We start from the raw sequence: 21,549 nt of genomic DNA on the forward strand, positions 1-21,549 counted from the left end.
TACACCTCTGTAATTCTACCTACTCAGGAGGCTGAGGCAGGAGGATCACATGTTCAAGGCCAACCCAGGTGATTGAATGAGACCCTGTCTCCAAACGAAAAATCTGTTTCACAGATTTGCAAATTTTTGACTCCTTAATGGGGGTACTTTGCTTATTAATTCATGTACTTTTAGATTTGCTTATTTCTTTCATTCTTTTGTCTTTGTTCCCATTTTAAATACAACATGTGACCATCTGGGGCACAGCAGCACATACCTGTAATCCCAGCACTCAGAAAGCTGAGGCAGGAGGATTGCTATGAATTTGAGGCCAGCTTGGGCTATAAAGTGAGTTCCAAGGGTGGCCTGAACTGCATAGTGAGACCCTATGTCCAAAAAAAAAGAGAGAGAGAGAGATAAGTATAGCATGTGAAATAGATTGGTGCATACATCTTTGACTACATCTCAGGGTAGGTTAAAAAATAGTTATCAGGCCAAAAAGTGAGAACCATGTTTTACACTCTTGATGCATAATTGCCAAATCGCTTTCTTTAAATGGTTGCTCCAGCTGCCACAGGGTACCAATCTCGATATATTTGTGCCAGTGTGTTCAAAACAAAATAAAACAAAACCCCACCCACACTGAAATCATAATAGCAGCTCTTTTTTTATTTTAAAGAGAAAAAAGAAAAAAAAACCCAAGAAAATGATACAGAATTTCAAAACAAGATAATAGGAGAGTAACAATGATTAATATATTATGTATTGTTATCTTCAAAATAGTTGCTCAGATTAGACGATATAGGCATGTATAATTGATCAAACAATGTAAGCACTAACCATTTTTTAAATGAAAAGAAATCAGTAATATAACTATCTTATCTATCTTTTCCCTTCCTTTTTTTCCTCTTTTCATCCATCCCTATTCTTTCTTTATGAGCAGTTTCTTTCCATTTTACAATACCTATGGTAGATTTTGGATCTTATTTATTTTTTTTTTTAGTTTTTTACACTAGGGAGACAGTACAGTGTTCACACATGAGAGTTTAATTTATTTCACTTATGAATATGGTCTCTAGTTGCAAAAAGCCTTGAGTGTATCCTTCTTTATAGCTGAGTAGTACTCCATTATATAAAAATACTACATCTTTTTTATCTGTTCCTCAAATGATGGGCATTTGGGTTGCTTCCAGGATTTAGCTATAACAAATTGTGCTGCTATAAACATGGGCACACATATGTTGCTGTGGTATGATGTCTTTAATGCTTGTGGGAAAATAACCAGAAGGGAAATAGCTGGGTCAAATGGGACCTCTAATCCTGGTTTTGTGAGGAATCTTCACACTGATTTCCACAATAATTGTATCAGGCTACAGTCCCACCAACAGTAGAGAAGGGTTCCTTTTTTTCCACAGCCCTGCCAGCATTTGTTATTAGTTGATTTCTTGATGATAGCGATTCTTTCTGGGGTGAGATGGAATCTCAGTGTTGTTTTAACTTGCATTTCTTGAATGACCAATGACGTTGAACATTTTTTCATATATTTATTCACCATCTGTATTTTTTCATATGAGAAGTGTGTAATTCATCTCAGATGCCCATTTTTGGACTGGGTCTTTGAATTTGGGGGACCCAATTTTTTAAATTGTTTATATGTTCTAGATAGAATTCCTTTGTCTGACAGACAGTTGGCTAAAATTTTTTTCCCAATTTGTGGGTTTTCTTTTTACTCTGTTGGTGATTTCTTTTGATGTGTAAAAATTTTTCTAATAAGATGAGATCTTATTGGTTATTGGTTCTTTGAAGTACTTCCCATGCAGTTTTGTTTTTGTTCATGTAGTCTCTGCCTACCCCCATGTCTTCTAGATTTCTACCTACTTTCTCTTCCAATAGATTTAGGGCTTCTATTTTAATATTTAAATCCATCTTAACTTTAGTTTAGTGCATGGTGGTAGACCTGGGTCTAGTTTTAGTCTTTGGTATATGGAGAGCCAATTTTCCCAGCACCATTTATTAAAGAGGCTATCTTTCTTCCAGTGCACGTGTTTGGCCCCTTTTCAAAGATAAGGTGACTGAGTGTGTTTGTAGTTGTGTCTATGTCTTCTAATCTGTTCCATTGATCCCCAGGCCTGTTCTTGGTTGCCAGTACCATGCTGATTTTATCACAGTAGCTTTGTGGTATAGTTTCAAGTCAGGGATTGTGATGCCTTCTGCCTTTCCTTTGTTGCCCAGGATTGCCGTTGCTATTCTAGGTCTCTTCTGTTTCCAAATGAATTTTAGGAAGGTTTTCTCTAGTTCTGTGAGGTATGCTAATGGAATAGCAGCTCTTAAAAATTGTATTCCTTTGGCTGCTTTTCAGATCAAATTTTTTTTCAGATATTTTATTTGTTTTTGTCTTTCCAGGTTTATGAATTGCCTGCTGATGTCCTTATTATTGCCTCTTATTTTTACTTTAGTTCTTTCTCTTTTTTTTGTCTTTTTGAGACAGGGTCTCGTTATGCAGTTCAAGCTGGCCTTGAGCGCACTTTGTAGCCCACGTTGGCCTTGAACTCACAATGATCCTCCTGCCTCAGCCTCCTGAGTGCTGGGATTACAGGCGTGCGCCATCACTCCTGGCTACTTTTGCACTTGGTAATGTTTGGGAGTTTATGTTTTAATCCTGGCAAGACTTAGTCTTTGTTGATTTCTTTGTTCAGCTTTTAATGTCCCTTAACTGTGAAAGATGAGTTAAGTACTTATATGTGTTTAATTTTAGGCTTTTGACTATTTGGTGGTTTTTTTGTTTCTGCATTAGTCTGCTTCTTTTTAATAATCCTTTAGTTTTGTTCATTCTTATGGCATGTAGAATTTCTGGGACATTGTTGATTTAGCAGCAGGAATGATGGGCATGTTGTTGTCTTTCTTTCTGTCATTGTAGTGACAGTCTGTCTGCCATGAATTTCCAAGTGAGGAAGTGAGGTGTGTAAGGTGTTCCTTGGGTGTGAGGGAAACAAGAAAGGAAGGGATCATACTCGAACAGTACTGGTTGTGGAGAGTGACACTGCAGACCTGGGGTGAGCTGGCCAGAGAAGGAACGTGGGCAGGGCACCTGGGGTGATGTCAATGGTGCAACTTGGTTTTTTTTCACCCTGAGCAATTTTATTTTATCGGTCCATGTTTGCAGCACAGAAGGATCACATTCCTCATGGGGGGTCGGTAAATGGACATAAGTTCGTTTTACGTCCCCTTCGCCTCCCCTCTCTCGCCCCTCCCTCCATCTCTTGATTCCCTTCCCTTTTGCGAAAGATCTATCTCCATACTTTATATTATCTTTTATTTAGCTCTTTTTTTCTACTTTGGGTTTCTCATATAAGAGAAACCATGCTATATTTAAGCTTCTGTACCTGATTTATTTCACTTCACCCTGTGGTGCCAAGGTGCAGCCATTTTCCTACACACAACTCAAGTCTGTCCTTTTTCATGCCAGAGTGTGCTCCATCGTGTGTGAATACTGCATTTTCTTTACATGTTCATCTGTTGATGGACAGATAGACTGCTTCCAAGACTTAGCTTTTATGAGTTGTGCCGCTATAAATGTGGCTATGCGTGGATCACTGTAATATGATGTATTTAACGCTCTTCGGAAGATAACTAGAAGGGGAATAACTGGGGCAAATGGACTCTCTAGGTTTAATTTGTTTGAGGAATCTTCATTCTGTTTTCCATCGTGGTTGTACAAGTGCCTCGCTGGGGGCATGGCAGGTTATGCTGACTAGTTTGAATGAGATTAACACTCAGAAAATGGGCAAGAGGCTTGAAAAGCTTTTTGCCAAGGAGCCCAAGTTTTTTGGTCATGTGGGTCAGGGATCAGTCGGGTCCAAGTGGACTGTAAGACAGGAGCTGGGCTGGCATTTCTGGTGGGTCCTGAGGGAGCCTTCATTGCTTGGGTTACTCTGTGGGTTTCAACAGGGATGCTTTTCAGATTGGACAAAAGTTGGCCAAACAATGTAAACACTTGAAAGGGAGTATTTAAATGTAGATCTATATCCACTCTCATGAGTAATGAAAGCAGTCTAAGTCTGAAACGAGATGGAAAATAACTGAAGATAGCTTTAGTGCCACAATCAAATGTGTGGTTTATTTTGGGGCAACATTCTTTAAAAAGTTGCCCAGCATAAAGAAGACTCAAACACTTTGTCATAAACAGGCAACGATCTACATTTTCTGATCTTTAGTGACTGCAGGACACTGCAGGCTCCACACAACTGGAAACGACATTTTAACAATGATCAAGGAAATAACCACTTTGCAAAGGAGACTTGCGCACACAATGAACTTTTTTGAAAATCGTTACTTTGGAAATACTTTGCCCATTGTGTGATTTCATTGCTTAAAGAATCGAGGTAGGCATGCTCTCTACTATGTAGATCTGGGAAGTTCGAATACCTGGAAACAGAATTCTATCAACTGTTTCCAGAAACTTCCAAAAGAAGAGAGTGAGTGCTTTTTTAAAAGATCCATTTCTTAAAAACAAGAAAATGCAATTGTTTTTAAGCAGTTTTCAAACTCATCGGTTGAGATTAGGGAAGTGGAACCTTTACCAGCTTAATGGCACTAAAATCCCCAGCAAGCCTGTCATGTGGAGTTGAAGAATGAAGATTATGCTTCAGTAAATAGTGTTAAGGGCAATTTTTCTTTTATTTGGATCCAAGTCTTGTCCTGAGGTATATTTTTATTTCTGGCAGACATTAAAGTCAAGTATAAAAATAAACCCCAACTTAAAACCAGATCTTCAAATCATTACATAAAGGGTGTTAACATTTTCAATAAGCATGAACAATATTAAATTGTATTGCTTCCAATAAAAATTCAATTTCTATATTTTGAGAGAAAAGTAATTCATTTAGCCCATGTTTTAAAATTTATTAGTCTAGAGTCATATTTCAGGTTGTTCTATTTGAGGTTTCTGAATTTGTTTTAATAAACTTGTCAGAGATTTGTCTTGTTTATTGTTATTGTTTTGGAGAACTGGCTCTTTCAATTTATCTGTTTTCTAATCCATCCCTTTTATTATTTCCTTTTTCTCCTGTTTTCTTAATTTATTTTGTTATTTTATAACTGAGAAGTTAGTGTTGAAAAGACAGTTTTGATTTTTTTTCTGTTTAGGATAATGGGAGACTTTAAATATTTTATCCGGAAATTACTTTGCAACCCCCTGTTTTTGAAATAAGTATTGTTTCCATTTTTGTTATTTTAAACACAATATATAATTATAATTTAAATTTAAACCTAGATCCAGGAAGTATGTGAATATATATGAAAACTTGCAATTTTAGCTTTTAAGATACTGACTTTTATTATTGCTTCTACTTGTATGTAACTGTAGCAGACTTGCCTTTTAAAAACCTATATGGGTGTTCTCTCTGTGGTCTCACATTTGATGCATTTTTATAGATGTACCACAGACACCTGAAAACGGATCTCCAGGGTTACAGACACACGTTACACACAAACACAGACAGGTGCATATTACATTAGCCTGTATAGAATAATATCTGCACTTTTCATATCCTCTTTGTTTGAACATTTTGTTCAGTTAGCTTATCAGAGGCTATCTTTAAGGTCTTCAACAATTTTTTAAACATTTGGGAATTTAAAAAAATGTTCTTTAATTGACAAATAGTAATTGTATGGACTTAGGGAGTACAGTGCGTTGTGATATATATATATACTTTGTGTAATGATCAAATCAGGACATTTATCATGTCTTTGGGGTGAGAGTATTGAAGTCATCTCTTTTAGCTATTTAGAAATACATATTACTTTAGTAGTTATATTTACAGTATAACTAAGGTCATCCCACTGTACAATATAATCCTGGAACTTATTCTTCCTATCTGACTGTTCTTTGTGTCTGTTGACCAGCTTCATCCTATCCACCTCTCCCCTTTCTTCTCTAGTGTGTGGGGAGCACTATTCACTTGCAACTTCCATGAGGTTAACATTTTTAGATTCCATGTATGAGTGAGACCATGAAGTATTTGGCTTTCTGTGTGTGCCCTATTTCCCATCCATGTTGCAGCAAGTGACAGAATTTCTTCCATTTTTAGGACTGAATAGTATTCACGCACAGCACCTTTTCTTTATCTGTTCTGCAACAATTTTTAAAATCATTTTTTTCTTTATTTTTATTCTGTAAATTGGTTCTACCTTATAAATATGATTCATCAAAGTTTGTGACTAATATCTTACTATTTTGAATTTTACTCTTCTTAAACATAAAATGGTCTTCACTGGATTTTCAGTACCTTTTAATTTGAACTGTTTGAAGTTAGAACTTTCCTTTCTTGTACATTTATCTTAACATCTTTCCCCATCATTTAGTTTGTAAATGTCTACTCATTTTAAGTGACCCTCTTAAAGGCAGCATTGGGTGGAGATTCTGTCTTTATTGCTCTGAAGGAAACCATGTCTCATTTTGTTCCATTGTGGGTAACCTGTATTTTCTAGCTGGATGCTCAGAGAATTTTCCTCATCTTTGAAATTCAAAGATGTTACCAGGATGACTGGTTCTGGCAGTGAGGTCACTAAGCAAATGTGGATTCTTTTCCTGCTATAAGAATAAAAATGCTGGATGAAATACAGGAATTTATTATGTCGTTATGCCAGTCATTTGCCTGCCTGCTCACACATTTGTCTGCCTGCCTCCTGCCATTCTGCTGTGCATTCTGCAGGCTTTGTTTCCAGATTCCCGGCCCATGAGCTTCCGGGTGATGTGGCCAGAGGGAGACACCAGCAGGAAATGGGAAGACCGGAAATGCAGAGAGGCTCTATCTCCATCTGCTTTTGACGAGTGTCACCAGCAGTGGATCCCTCTTTTCAGTGGTACCTTAGTAGTGGATCTTGGTGGAGTAAATCATTCTTCTGTGTATGTACTTCCAGTTGGGCAGCCCCTACCATTCTTCTAGATCTTTCTGGGAAATGCAACTTTGAGGTTTTCATAATACTGCCTCTTCTTATATTCTCCCAGATTTAAGAGAGGGGGTAAGTTCCTGCTATTCCTGGTCTCTTGGCTTTCTAGGTCTTCCAACAATGTACAAATAGTTCATTGTTTTACATCCTTCCACTGAGCTCCCAGACATGGGCTCTAGGTTCCTAGTGAAAACTCCAACTCAGAATATGTTTGGAAAGAAGGGAAGGGGGAACTCAGAGTCCGTGGAGGTCACTGTAGGAGTGGGTGCTCTTACAGACCAGGATCCCCATACCTGTCCCAAGCTCTGGTGATTTAGGGTTTTAATGTTCATGCAGGGGTAAAAAAAATATGGTCTTGGGCTCGTACAGGCAGGAAGCAAGAACTGGGACTGGTTTGGGTACCCTCTGGTGTGCACTAAATGTTCATGTCTCCCCGCAGACTCAGATGTTGAATTCCTGATGTGATGGTGTTAGGAGGTAGGGTTCTTGGGAGGTGACTAGATCATGTGGGGGTTTGGCTAGGGGACTGGTGGTGAACCTGTGGCATGCGTGCCACAGCCAGCTTTTGTCATTGAGAGCGCTAAAAGGTTCGCCATCACTGGGCCATGGCTTGAGGGTGGCCCCTAAAGGCTCACGTGCTGCAAGATTGGTCCTCAATACAGTGGTTTCAAGAAGTGCTGGGTCTTTTAAGAAGGAGATGGAGCACAGGGGGAGGTAATTAGTCATTGAGGGCTTTGCCCTCAGAAGAAACAGAGAGAGTCCTTGTGGGACCCTGATGAGTTCCAAGGAGAGCAGATTGTCATCAAAGATTTGAGCCCGGCTGCAGAATCCATCTGGCTTACTGTCTCACTGTGTGACTGCTCTCTTTCTCCCTCACCACAATGCCATCTGCCACGTTGTGACATCACCATGAAGCCCTCATCAGAGCTGAGCAGGTGTCACTGCCATTCTCTTCTTTCTGTATTTCCCAGCATCAGGTATTTTGTTATAGTAACAGAAAAGGAGTTAGACGGTTCATGAGGGTGGATAGAGTCACCATAAATTGAATTCTGTGCCTCTAAGCTTTCTCTACTGTCCAGCCCTAGAGGATATGAGGAGAAGACAGTCACCTATAAATCTTCACCAACACACTGACCATGCCAATGCCACCTGAGTTCCATCTTCCAGTCTCCAGAGCTGAGAAATAAATATTTGCTATTTAAGCCACCCAGTGTGTAGTATTCCATTACAGCAACTCGAATGAAGATGCCGTCGTGTGAAGGGTGACTAGGCCCAGCCTGCCCAATGACCCTGTGAAGTACCAGCGATGCTTGTGTCTGCAAAAGAAAAAGCCTTTAGAGACAAATGAAGACTCCATGCCTGTGTCACAGGAGACACACAGTCTGATCTCACAAGATGGGATTGAAAACTATAGCGAACATTTACATTTTAAAAAATGGTTACAGTAAAATGTGCATTGCTATGACTCCTCCTCAGGATACCCACTCTCATTCTGAACATACCCCATCCTTCTTGCTACTTTCTGAAGCAGTTCTGGAAGTTGCTGTTGTGAGTGTCTTCAGTTGCACTATCTTGGCTGCCTTACTGTCCAGAATCCGTTCTAAACATTTCCCTTTCATGGTCATTCTGACTTTGGGAAGAGCCAGAAGTCACATGGTGACAGATCTGGTGAATAAGGTGGATGAGGACACATTGTGATGTCTGTATTAGTTTCTCTGCTGGATGACACAGGGCAGCAGCATCCACCATGTTTTCCATCACACCTTACAAAGACACTCAGGAAAGAAGATTTCCAACCTGTTTCAGAAAGGAGTAAGAATGATGGGATAGGTGTGTTCAAAGTGAGGGGAGGATTCTGAGGGGATTCATGATAATATGTCTTACTATATTAAATAAAATTTCTTTTTGTCTTTTTGAGACAGGGTCTCACTATGCAATTCAGGCTGGTCTTGAGCTCACTTTGTAGCCCAAGCTGGTCTCGAACTTGTAATGATCCTCCTGCCTCAGCCTTCTGAGTCCTGGGATTACACGCATACGCCACCACTCCTGGCTTAAATAAAAAAATTTACCATATTTTCCAGTCACTTCTGTGGTGCAAACTTCTAAACCAGGAAATTAACGTAAAAGCCAATTCTCAGATGGTGAGACTGCTGTAGCACCTGCTGGAGGTTCTGTTAGCGGTGCTTCCACAAAGAATGACAGGCAGTATGGGGACATGGGTGACCAGTAGGTCAAGTCTGGCCAGCCTAAGAGGATTAGTGCCTGCCATTACAGAGCTAATAGAATGCCATTCTGGAAGAAAATATAAAAACAAGGCTATTAAAAATGATGAGAAGGAGACAGCAAAATTATGAAAGATTTATACTCAGTGAAAAATGAGGTGGATTCATGAAAGAATTAAACTGCTAGAAATGGAAAGTGGTCATTTAAATGAAAAATTCAATGGAAAGATTAAGCCACCAATTAAGTAAAAATGGAAAAGGGAATCTGTGAATTTGCAAGTAATTTTAAGGAAATTACTTGTAAGATACACAGATAAAAATATGAAAAATTTGGAAAAAGTTTTAGACAGACAAAGTTTAGCTTAAGAGCTGGTAACCACTGTGGGGATTTTAAGCGGAGAGATTTAGTGTAAGGATTTTTTTTTTTTTTTTTTTTTTTTTTTGGTTAGTGCTGGTGACTGAACCCAAGACTTTCCCAATGAGCTATACCACCAACCCTGCCATTTTTTGAGATGGAATGTTGGTAAATTTGGATGTTGACGTGGCTGGGCTCAAACTTGGGATCCTCCTGCCTTAGTCTCCCAGAGTGTTGGAATTACCGTAGTGAACAACTACTCCCAGCTTTGTACAACGAATTTGATGCTTGCAAAACTGTTCAAGGGCAGATAGAATGGACTGTAATGGCTTTCCAGAATGACCTCCAGAATAGTTCAGAGTTGACCCTCTAGGGTCACCTATGTTAGTACCACTGAGGCTGCCACTGGACTAGGCTGGCCCCACAGATTTCTCTTCTCCTCCAAATTTGAGAAGAGTCCTTAAGAGCTGAGATCCAGGGATCAGAAGCCATTGATCCTCTTGTCACCCCAAACCACTTTATCACAGCCAGGAAGCTGGAGAGTGGACCATAGTACATTGTTGCAGGAAAATGTTATGCTTCCATGACTTTTCTTTCCATAAAAACAGTCTGAAGTTGTCAGGAAGATGCCCGTTGTCCAGTGGTATGCTGGAGCCAGCTCATAATGGCTTCCCAAAGCTACCCTTTAAATTTCAGGGATTTTGTGAGCTGGTTTTGAATGTGGGCAGCCTTCAAAATAAGCCTGCAGTGAAGTAAATTATGTCAAAAAACAAGGGTAATAAATACTTCAGGCTCATCACATTTTATTTGTATTGATGCTGTTACCTGTGATTCTGTGGTTCATGCATGTGATGGGAATATTATATGGTGCTATGCAGTGCACTGCTGTTCATCTCTTCCCAGCTCCACAGCCAGTGACCTCGTGTTGGGAGGTTGGAAGTGGCCATTGTGGGAATACTGACAGCATGAAAATGGCAAAATGCTCCAAAGCTAACTTTTGGTTTTTGAGACTGTCAGTAAGCATTTACTGTTGCAGGAAAAATCCAGGCTCAAAACGAAGACGCTCTGCACTGAGATTTTGGAAGCCGGCTTTAATGTGATGCTAGTGGGCTGATGGGAACCACTTCCAAATCACCAGCCCAGAGTCAGGTTTGAGTTCAGTTTAAATGTGGTTTGCAAGTGGGAAGTACAAAGCCCATAGCAGGTTATTACATGATTGGTTACATGGAATACAAGAATTATGTCATATATTGTCAGGCAGAATGGTGCAGGAACATTCTGGGAGGGAGAGGGCTTGAGAAGAGTAAGTAGAGTTGAGAGTGTCCTTGACTGAGGCAGTCTTCTCCCAAACATGACATCCTTGAAGCAAGTTGGCATCAATGCATATTCTTTTAACTAAAGGAAACGCAGTCAGTTTGACCCATCACATTGCTGATGCATAACAGCTGGGACCAGACAGTGAAGGTTTTTCGCTGAATTTAGCAAGCCAGCTATGTGACAAGCAGCAGGAGCCTGTGGTCACAGACCTCTAACTGATTTTTAGCTTTTGCTATAATGTGCCTAGAAGTCTGCTATTCTGTAAGTGTGCCCTTACATCTCCCCTCTGCTTTGCTACAGAGGAGAATCTTCTTCCTCAGCTTCCTCAGCATCTTCAGTGCTAAGGAGCTGATAGGAGGGAGTGACATATAAAAGAAGTTTGTGGTGCATAGCTTTTGCTATAATATGCCTACAAGTCTGCTATTCTGTAAGTGTGCCTTTACATGACCAGTATGCCCCTGTCTTCATCTCACTCCTATATTCCACATTTTGTGCCCGTGCTTTTGAATATTGCAACTAATTCTCATTCAGGACCCTGCTAACAAAATAGTCTGGCAAATACAGTTTTTATCTCTCCAGCTTCTTCAGTAGGTGGATTTTGAATGGGTGTGGGTGACATAACCAAAAGTATCCAGGTTGAAGGAAGGAGTCTGCTGTCTGTCTAATAAATTTACAAAAGAGTGAATAAAGAGACTTGGAGAGACCTTATGTCTGAGAATATAATGACTTACAATTGTCCACAATGAATATTGAGAGGTGAACAATTATACTGATGGTAGACCTGTCATTACCAAGAAAGTATCTTTGGAATACCAAGCAAATAATTAATGTATAATTTTCATCTAAGTTAAACTATAATTCAAATTACATCAGAGTAAAGACTTTGCTTTCAGACAAGGACGTAGAACACTTGCCATTTATAGTCCCGCTGTGAAAGAATGACTAAATTCCTACACTAAAAATAATTTAACCTGGAACAAGAGAGTGCACTTAAGAGGCAATGCTGAGCAGAGAAATTGGTAAACTTGTGGAAACGTCTAGACAACCAAGTGACTTTAAAAAACAACAGTAGCAATAACAACAGTAATATTTGGGGGGTGGTTAAAGTAGGATGAAGCTGAAATAGTGAACAGCTATAACATGGAAGAATACCTCAATGATAACTCAAAAGTGATCACTGAATAGATAAAGACAAGACGTATGTTTATAGAAGAGGAAAACAGATTGGCTAGCAGCTATTTAAAAAGATGCTTAAACTAGCTATGAAGGAAACCAACCAAAAAACAATCAAAAAGTCTTATAATTCCAAGTTTTGGCAAGAAACCTTTGTGATCAGCCCATGAGCGTGCCATCTTGGAAATGGGTCCTCCGGCTCCGGCCACACTGTCTTGTGGCGTTGGTCCCAGTAACTGTTTTCACTGTGACCCCCATAAGCCAGAATCACCCACAAAAGAGCTCCTGATTCCTCATCCACAGATCCTGTGAGATAATAAGTATTTGTTGTTTTACATCACTACATTCAGGGATAATTTATTATGTAGCCATGGATAACTAACCCAGTCACTTTGCAGACCAGCTTGGTGAATCCAGTAAAGTTGAAAGTTCACATACTTAACCCGTTAAATATTTTTATTTAGATATGCAGTTCAGAGAATTCTTGCACATGTTTGCAGACAGACACACATGAGGATAGTCATTGTACTTTTCTGCTAATTGGGTTATTGATGCAAATTTAAAGAGAGACACTGCAATACCATGAGATATTCTGTATAGTTATGTGCAAATGTAGACAAATTTAAAAATACGGACAGGAATGATCCATCCCACCTCTAGAATAGGATTGTCTCTGTGGAGGGACAGAGGTGGAGGAGTGGAGTAGGTGGGCAGAACTTCAGTGTAATACATCATTCTTTCAAAAAAAAAAAAACCTAAGCAGATAAAGCAACACATTAGCGGGCATTAAATTTGGTTGTAGATGCATGGATGCATTATATTATTTGCTGTAGTGTTTCGTTGGTTTGAAATATTTTATTGTCATTAATTATGATTCCATCATAATTGCCGTTGCTTTTGGATTTTTCCTTTGTTTACCAGGGCCGGTGCCACCCTTTCCATGCCAGCTTGCCTCAGTCTGTTGTCTTTTCTTTTTTATCTTGCTGTCTCCTCACCTTACTCTGATACTTCTTTATGAATTTGCATTCTTATTCTCTAGGTACCCTGCTTTCTCACTTCTTTGGATAAAAAACAGAAGCTTGTGAAACTGTCTTTCCTCTTGTATTCTACCATTGCTGGTGATGTACATTTGCTGCACTTTTTGAAAGTGTGTTTTCTGATGAGACCGAGCTTTTGCGCAGGACCCGCCCCCCCCATTAGTTTAGGTTTTGTTTTTGCTTACTCATTCTTGTCTGATTTGAGATCTGTCCAAACCTGATGTTTGCCAGTTGGCGTGCCCTTGCAGGATTTTAACAAGGGAACAAAACTGTTTCATAAGTGCTTAGCCAAATGCTCAGTGTCTAGCTGGCACTTGTCTAGGGGATCTTTGCTGGAGTAAGTTGGGATCTTCTTGTCCTCACAACTTAGCTCTTGGACCCTGAGGAGAAGGTTTCTGGGTTATCTGAGGACTTCTGCAGTTTGTCCTCAATCAGCAGCAGTATATGAAAACTCAGGATCCCAGCAGGTGCATCCCCATGACGCCTCTCACCAGTACCTGTTCCCGCAGCTAAATTCGCAGCTTCCGAGGTGGGGACTCAGACTCCGAGTACCCATCATTATGAGCAGATAGGAAAGAAAACGGTGGTGGTAAGGAGGGTGGGGTTGACCCTGGCTGCTTTAAAAACACAGTAGTTGGGGAGATAATTGTCTGACGTCGTGGTTGATCATCTCTGAGTGCTTGAAGCAGAGGAGAATTTGGGTAGATAGAATGTCTGCATCTCCCTTTACCATCTGACTCTTTTCGGTCTCTGATTTTGGGGCCATAGCAGTGATGGTTGGTTGCCTTAAGCCTAACGGTGCTGATTTAATGGAAGTTTCTTCCATACACTGGCTTTGGTGCTGTAGGGAATATCATTATTGTTATGCACTTTCATGGGTATTTTCAGTGGAATTTAGCAAAGGCCCTATCAGGCTTGGCCAGGCTTGACTAAATTTTTGAGTGCAAGATCAATGGTGCCCTTTGTCTGTCTGGTGATTAGAGGACAGGACTCTCTGTCAATTCTGCAGTAGATGCCACCAGGCACTCTGCAGGGAGCTCAAGCATCAATTGAGAGCTTTCCAGCACTTTCAGAAGTCCATCTGCAACTTTTAAAAAGTCTTAAGTTCTTTGAAAAAGGCTCAGAGACAAGTTAGAATGTATTTTTTGGAAATGTTTTTCTTCTGTCTTTCCATGGTCTATTACCAGAAATCAGTGCAATTTAAGGATCCTGGAGCAGTGCTTCTCACACTGATTGTGAGGAAGAACCAGAATTTTTTAAACATTTTATTCCTTTGTACATCGACACTTTTGTAAAACACGCTATAAAATAATTACCGGGAAAATACAATTAAAAAGCAAAAATATAAAAAAAAAGCAAGGCCTCTGATCCAGTGCTTGGATGTGAGGGTGATGTTATAAATTGCTACAAAATTTTCAGTGCTTCTTCATAACTTATTGCAGATATGCAATGAACATGACTGGTGGTGATACTCGGAGTGGCTTTGCTTTAGTGGCCCTGAAGAACACTCTTTGCCTAGAATGCTAATACCACCATACAAGCTTGGGCCTTTGGCAGTATAGAGAGGTAAAATGGAAGGTGTGTTAATGTGGGTTCTCCTAAGAAGTGTGTGTGTGTTTTCATGTACACAAACAGATTTATTATAAGGGATTGGCTTATGTGGTTGTAGAATCTGAGAATCTGTGGGTGTAGATCAGTTGTTAGTAGGCTGAAGGCCCAGGAAAATTGTTGGTTTTGTTTTGAGCAGAAGATTCTGAGTGTTCACCATGAAATTGTCTTGCCTATCTTAGTCCATTTCTGCTGCTATAACAAAATTAGTTAGGCTGAGTAATTTATAAACAACAGAAATTCATTGCTTATAGTTAGAGAGGTTGGGAATCTGGTGTTTGGTGAGGATGGTTCTCTGCTTCTGAGATGGCATATTTCCACATCCTCACATCATGGAAGGTGGAAGGGAAGAGGGCCTAGGCTAGTCCCCATGAACCCTTTTGTAGGGATACTAACCCCATTCATAAAAGCTTTTCCCCTATGATTTAATCACTTCCTAAAAACTTCACTTCTTTTTTTAATTTTAAAAATAAAAGGAGGAAAACATTAACAGACAGACAACCTTTTACAAAATAGCAAAAGAACAGCACAGACAGTACAGAGTTACAAACAAAGTGGTAGGAAATGAACAATGCTTGTTGTATTACATATTGGTATCTTCAAAGTGGTTTCTCATGGAAACAGATAGAGACATGCCATATTGATCAATCAAGGACTCATTGACAGTTTCTTTCAGCAAAGAAATAGAAGACAGTAGAACAACTATGTTAATTATCCTGTATATACATACATACAAAATTTCTCCTTCTTTCCCTTCTCTTTTCCCACATCCCAGTTGCCCTTTACCCTTGAGTGTTTTCCTGTCATTTCACAGTGTCTATCATACCTCCTAGTTTAAATTAACTCTTTCAGGTTTTACATTAATGAACAATGCGGTGCTTGCACATGTATGTTTGACTTATTTCACTTATGAGTATGGTCTCTAGTTGCGACCATTTACCTATAAAAGCCTCAAGTTTATCTTTCTTTACAGTTGAGTAATATTCCATTCTATAAAAGTACCACAATTTTCTTATCCAATCCTCGGTGATGGACATTTGGGTTGCTTCCACAATTTAGCAATTACAAGTTGTGCTGCTATGAACATAGGTGCACATATATCACTGTGAAATGATGTTTTTAGATCTTCTGGGAAAATACCCAGCAGGGGGATAGCTGGGTTGAATGGGACCTCTAAACCTAGTTTTCGGAGGAATCTCCAAACTGATTTCCACAGTGGTTTCACCAGTCTGCATTCCCACCAGCAGTGGAGAAGGGTTCCTATTTCTCCACAGCCTCGCCAGCATTTGTGATTAGTTGATTTCACTTCTTTTTTATGTTTTGAAGCAGAGTCTTGAGATGTAGTTCAGGCTGGGCTCCAACTTTGATCTTCCTGCCTCAGCTTGCCAGGGTGCTGTACCACCATATCCAACCAAGGCCTCATCTCTTACTGCTATCACATTGGGTTCCTTCGGTTCTGGCATAGGAATTTTGATGGAGACACTTACATTTTCAGACCACAGCACCGCCTGTACCTAAAACACCGAAATGTTGTTCATCTGATGGACAGTTGCTTAAACAACATTTCCCAATGAATTAAAATTGCCCTTGAAAATACTTACTTTCAAGTATTCATTGCCCTGCATACAAGGATCTATCTTTCAGTTTCAGTTTTAGGACAAGGTTTGTCTTTGCTCATGTACTGGTATACTTCACTTCTTAGCCAAGAAGAGAATTTTAAAGCTTGGGCTTCCCCAGACTGCTTGGAGTGAAAGTTAGCCCTAATTGCAGCAGCTGCTTTGAATTTACTTGGGATATTGTTCTTGCCTTTCTTGAACATGACTTTATTTATCTATATGGATGGTTCAACTGCACATGTTTTCTTTCCCACCAGACTGAGCTTCTCGGGTGCAGACACTGAATGAGCTGAATGTGTACTTAATTTCGCAAGCCTCTCTTTTTTTCAGAAGTAAATTATGTTGGGATGGCAAGTGGGAGTCAGTGGTGAGTGCTTTTCTCTGCACGGCACTCATCATTTATTCTGCGGCTGACCTGGGATGTGGATTGGATACGTTCACTTGAATATAATTTTATTGCTTTGGCTGTAAAAATTTGTGTGATGGAGCCAAAGCTTCAGATACCCAAGTAAAGGAGGTAATGGGAAGACATTTATAAAATGCTCAGACCCTGGAGGGAGTCCTGATGGGATGGAAAGGAAGGCTTTCAGCTACTGAACTGATCTTAGTGAGGCTTGCTCTGGGTATAACAGAATCCGAGATCACAGAGTGGCTTCCCAAGTGTGCAGAGACTTAAACAGTGGTTAACAGCTAGTGGGGAATCGGGTGCTGGCGTCAGTGCTGGGGATGAAGCGAAAAGTACACAGATAGCTGGGATAGACTGCTCATCCCCTGGGTGTAGGGACCGGCCCATGCTCAAATGACCATGAGTCCTGGCCCCAAGAGATCGGGCATAGTTTCTACACAACCCTGAGTCATTCGTTGGGTTCTCCCCTTTAATTCTGTTTGGTCTGAAAATTCACTTGGAGAAACAAGGGGGCAGCAATTGAAGTGTTTGTCCCAAGAAAAAAATTCTTGCCTTTCTACTTATGGATCAGGATGGATTTAGAGACTTCTGGCTTATAATTAGCTGAAGACACAGCCCTTTTGGGGCTGGGCTGGCCAGGGCACACGTCCTTTGTGATTAGCATCCTCTGGCTCAGGATTGGCCTGTGGATGTACATTTCATTAGTTTCAGAAAGGGTGGAGGGAGGTTTTGAGGCTGACAGTTGGCTCTTGCCTCAGTCGTATATCTGTTTCACTTTTTGGGGCGCTGAGCACTTGTGAGAGTTGTCCTAGTTGTTATGATGAGCTAATAGCACCTTTGATAGAAATAGAGAAATCAGGAAGTGCAGCCTGATTTTGTAGGAAGATGATTAATTCGTTTTAAGACATCCTGAGTTTGAAATGTGGGTTTGACACTTGGGTGGAAATGTCTGGTGTTTAGCTGAGGCTGCTTAGGTGAAATAGCACTTGGAATGCTTGAGGTCTAGAACTTCTTTCTTTTTTCTGGTATGGGAGGGTACTGGGAATTAAACCCAGAGCCTTTGCCCCAGGCTGCAGCCCTAGCCCATTTTATTTTTAATTTTAAACAGTGTCTCACTATGCTGCTAAATTGCCCAGACAGGACTCAGATTTGTAATCTTCCTGCCTCACCCTTCCAGAGTGCTAGGATTACAGGCATGCACCACCATGCCCAGTTTATAATATTATAATTGTGCTTTTAATCAACTCTTTCTACATTTAGCTGTTTCATTGGTTGATCTCTAAGTCAGCGGCTCTCAGCCCAAGTAGGGTCATGCTGCTGTGTCTTAGGTTTATGGGAGAGAGAAGAGGTGGCGTCCTTCTGGACTTGTCACTTAACAGTGTCACAGGGAAAGATAGCAAAAGCCTGGTTCCTGGTGCCAACCAGCAGCTTTGCACCTTGATCAGGAAAGGTTACCTTCATTTGGAGTTTTCTAACAAGTGTCTTTGAGGGACCGCAAAGTGTAGGTGCCCTGATAGTTGTCCTCAGAGACTTAGCATTCTCTTGTGTGTCTTTCCTGCACTTTTACACCTTGTCATTCAGGAGGGTCACCACAGCCACCCGCCTAGATGCCAACTTTAGAGCCCAGAGACTCTGCAGGTGACTTGCTCAGAGTGTCGGATGTGTGGGGTGGGGAGAGGCTCAGGGTGCATTTCTGTCCTACAGGCCTGCAGCCTCGGCTTGGGGATCCTCAGTGGTGGGGAGATCACCTCCCCTTCCAGAAAAAAAGGCGTCTTCACCTACTGTCTATCACCCACTCCATTTGCTTCTGGCCTGTTGGCCTTCATTCTGCCGTGGTATTCAGGAAGCCTCTTAGTCCCTCTTCCAGATGCGGAAGGAGATCCTGGGGTGCTCAGTGACTCGTTCCCTGTAATGCAGAGCTTTACGGGACAAGTTGGGTCAGGATCAGTGCTCCTGCTGCAGAGAGGACCACCTGGCCTGCACCTCTCCTCTTTCTGCTCCTCCATTTTTCTTACCACCCTTTCCTTACCCTAACCCTAGGGCCTCCAGCTCGCTTTGTGCTGGGGGAACTTCTGAGCCTCCCGATGGCCAGCTAGGTGTGGGAGCTCTGCCTGCAGATGTGTTAGTGTGGGCTGCTTTGATTTCCTGCAGGAGTGCTGGAGCTGCATGGTTCTGGGGATACCTTGAGGTGCCCCCTCCCATCACCGCAGGCCAGGCAGGTGTGATTGCCGTTTCAGTCTGTGTGCACGCCCAGCAGCTCATGCAAGTGGCATCTGTGTCTCAGTCAGACTTCACAGCTGTGTCTTAGAAATCCAGCCTGCAGCTGCCCATGTTTTCTAAGAGCCTGAGCTCTTCCTACCTGCTTTGAAGGCTGTGCAAAGGAAGCATTTGGTTTTTGTGGGGGAGAAAAAGTGAGATGCTTGGTTCCCTGGGCAATCACAGCCAAGATGACCATCCTGGGCCTTGCATCCTTTCTGGGGTGCTCAGTCCTTCTTTACAGGTATAGAATGTGGAAATTATTCAGGGCAAGGAAAGCAGCAGAGGGTATTCTCATTTGTATGAAAATGCAGTTTGACAATGACATGGTGTACTGTGGTTGACAAGGACATTGTGGTTCAGATTTGTAATTCAATGGGGAAAATGTCAAATGAAGGAAAGGTAGAACCTAAGATCCTTGGGACCTGCTCAGGCCAGTGGGATCCAGGGAATATTCTGCCTTTCCCTTTACCACTGTTACTGTTACTTAAAAAGGAACACGGGCCATCTGAAAACCAGTATGGTCCTTTAAGGAAGGGAAGGAAGAAGGAATGAATGATGATGTCTTTCTCTCCCCTCTCCCCCATTGTCTCATGAGCAGGGAGAAGATGCCGTTCCACCACGTGACTGCGGGCCTGCTGTACAAGGGGAATTACCTCAACCGCTCTCTCTCGGCTGGCAGTGACAGCGAGCAGCTGGCCAACATCTCCGTGGAGGAGCTCGATGGTAAGGAATCCACCCTTGTTGGGAGCTTGGCCACCGGAGGGAAGCATTTCATGGCTGTTGGGGACCCGAGGGAAAGCAGCAGTTGCAACCAACTCTCACCATGGTACATACAATGGGAAAACGTTTAGAGACAAGTTTCCCTAAATGACTTCTTTGTATAGGGTGGACCTTGTTGCTTGAGAGTCAATGGCCAATATTTTGGTTTCCTTGATACTGATTGGGGGATAGCCTTCACCTGCCTTCAGATGTATTTTCCACCATGAGGAATCTTTATCGCCAATGCAATCACCCAGTTTCTGTAATCATTTACGATGGAGCCCAGCTGTGGGGGAGGGCTGACTGCTGCTAGTGGCTGTCTCTTGACTTGGGGCCATGGTGCTTTGAACACTGCCCAGCTTGGAATTGTTGGGAAGCAGTTCCAGGTGGAAATGGGCAACAGTTATTTTAATTACCTCTGTTTCTTCATAACCCAGTACAGCCTGGGTGTTTAGGACGAGGGTTAGGGAAGGGAATAAATCTGGGAACATGCTGAGCAAATTCATCCAAGGATAGTGTCCCATTTATCCCGGATAAACCAATCCTCTGATTAAAAAAAAAAAAAAAGGAGAAGGAAAATGAGGTTGACTTTACAGATACTTTTACTGAGGCCAAACTAAAATCAATTTCCCTAGTGTGTGTTAATGGTGTGTTCTTTGCAATGCTATTTTACAACATGTTTAAAAATGCTTCTAATGTAGTGAGGTCAAAATTACTCCAGATGTCTCTCGTACTTGTTTTTAAAGTGTCATGGTCCAAACCATTGTGCTTGGTATGTGCCCGGGGATGGGCATGATGTCTCACAAGGGCATCTCTGGCTCGGGGAAGTCAGACTTGCTGGCCACTGGGCGAGAGGTGAGGACTGTTTAGAGGAGAGCTGAGAATGGCCTTCCTTTCCCTTGTCTATTTTGTTTGCTTGCTTATTTCAGTGCTCGGAGTAGGGTCCCAAGAGAGGCCAGGAGATGTTAGAAGCGGGCAATCCAGGTGGGCAGGTCCAGGCTGGACAGAGACCTGCTGGCCTGAGAGGAGGGTGGGACTCTCATATCTCCTGCCCAAAGGATGTGCAGACAGATGCAGGTCACAGAAGCAGGAAGAAGAGTCCTGCCGTCCTCCAAAGGGAACCCCTCCTGGTGACCACAGAGCAGGGTAGGGTTGTGCTTGGGTGATGTCTTGGTCCATTCCGGCTGTTAGAACAATACACTGGTTGGCTTACAAGCAGGTATTTATTGTCCATAATTTAGGAAGCTGGTACCAAAGTACTGGTAGTTGGCATCTGGTGAGGGCCTGGGTCCTGGGTCACAGATGGCACTAGGTCCTCGTAGGTAGAGATGAATGAGCTCCTTTGGGCCTCTACCAATCCCCTTCATGGGGGCTCTGCCCTCCTAACCACCTCCCCAGATGCCCCACCTCCTAATACCATCACACTGGCGATCACGTTTCCATGTAGGAAGCGGAGGTCACAGACATTCACAATACAGCAGGTCTGCCTGGCGGTCATGAGAAGCCCAGGCTTTCTGCCCCCTTGGGACTCTCTGTTGGGAATGGCGACTGAGTGTGGATGGATGTGGGGTGGGTTTTGGCTCATGTTTATTTGAGCTGGTCCCCCAGGCTCGGCCACTCATGACCAGCAGGGACTGAGAGACTCCTATGCGGCACACGTGAGTGGCCCTGGCCATGACAACTGGGCAGGGCCACCTGTACATTTTGGATGAGCCTTGAAGAGGCTATGACTACTAACCAGATGAAGTTTGGGAATAATACGTGGCTTTCTGTGTGGCCGCTCTTTCTTCTCAGCTCTGCCCTGAGTGACGTAGAGATGATTCTTGCTGCTAATCTAGCCTCTGCCAGGGCTGCTGTTGGGGGCCAT

At 41.9% G+C, this 21,549-nt stretch overlaps 1 protein-coding gene across 7 annotated transcripts in view; it reads left to right on the forward strand.

Moving 5' to 3' along the window:
* The window catches only part of Caln1 (calneuron 1), a 467,543-nt gene that overhangs the window by 87,066 nt on the left and 358,928 nt on the right, over nt 1–21,549 (forward strand). For 6 of the 7 annotated variants that reach the window (XM_005396727.2, XM_005396728.2, XM_005396730.2 and 3 more), the window contains exon 2: nt 19,522–19,646. In XM_005396727.2, coding sequence (XP_005396784.1) covers nt 19,529–19,646 — 118 coding nt within the window. In that variant the 5' untranslated portion in view covers nt 19,522–19,528. The remainder of the gene's footprint in view (nt 1–19,521; nt 19,647–21,549) is intronic. The other variant, XM_013520649.1, reaches the window with a different exon arrangement.

This window comes from Chinchilla lanigera, unplaced genomic scaffold (genome assembly GCF_000276665.1).
Source record: "Chinchilla lanigera isolate Chin_1 unplaced genomic scaffold, ChiLan1.0 scaffold00055, whole genome shotgun sequence".
In the NCBI taxonomy this organism is placed as follows: Eukaryota; Metazoa; Chordata; class Mammalia; order Rodentia; family Chinchillidae; genus Chinchilla; species Chinchilla lanigera.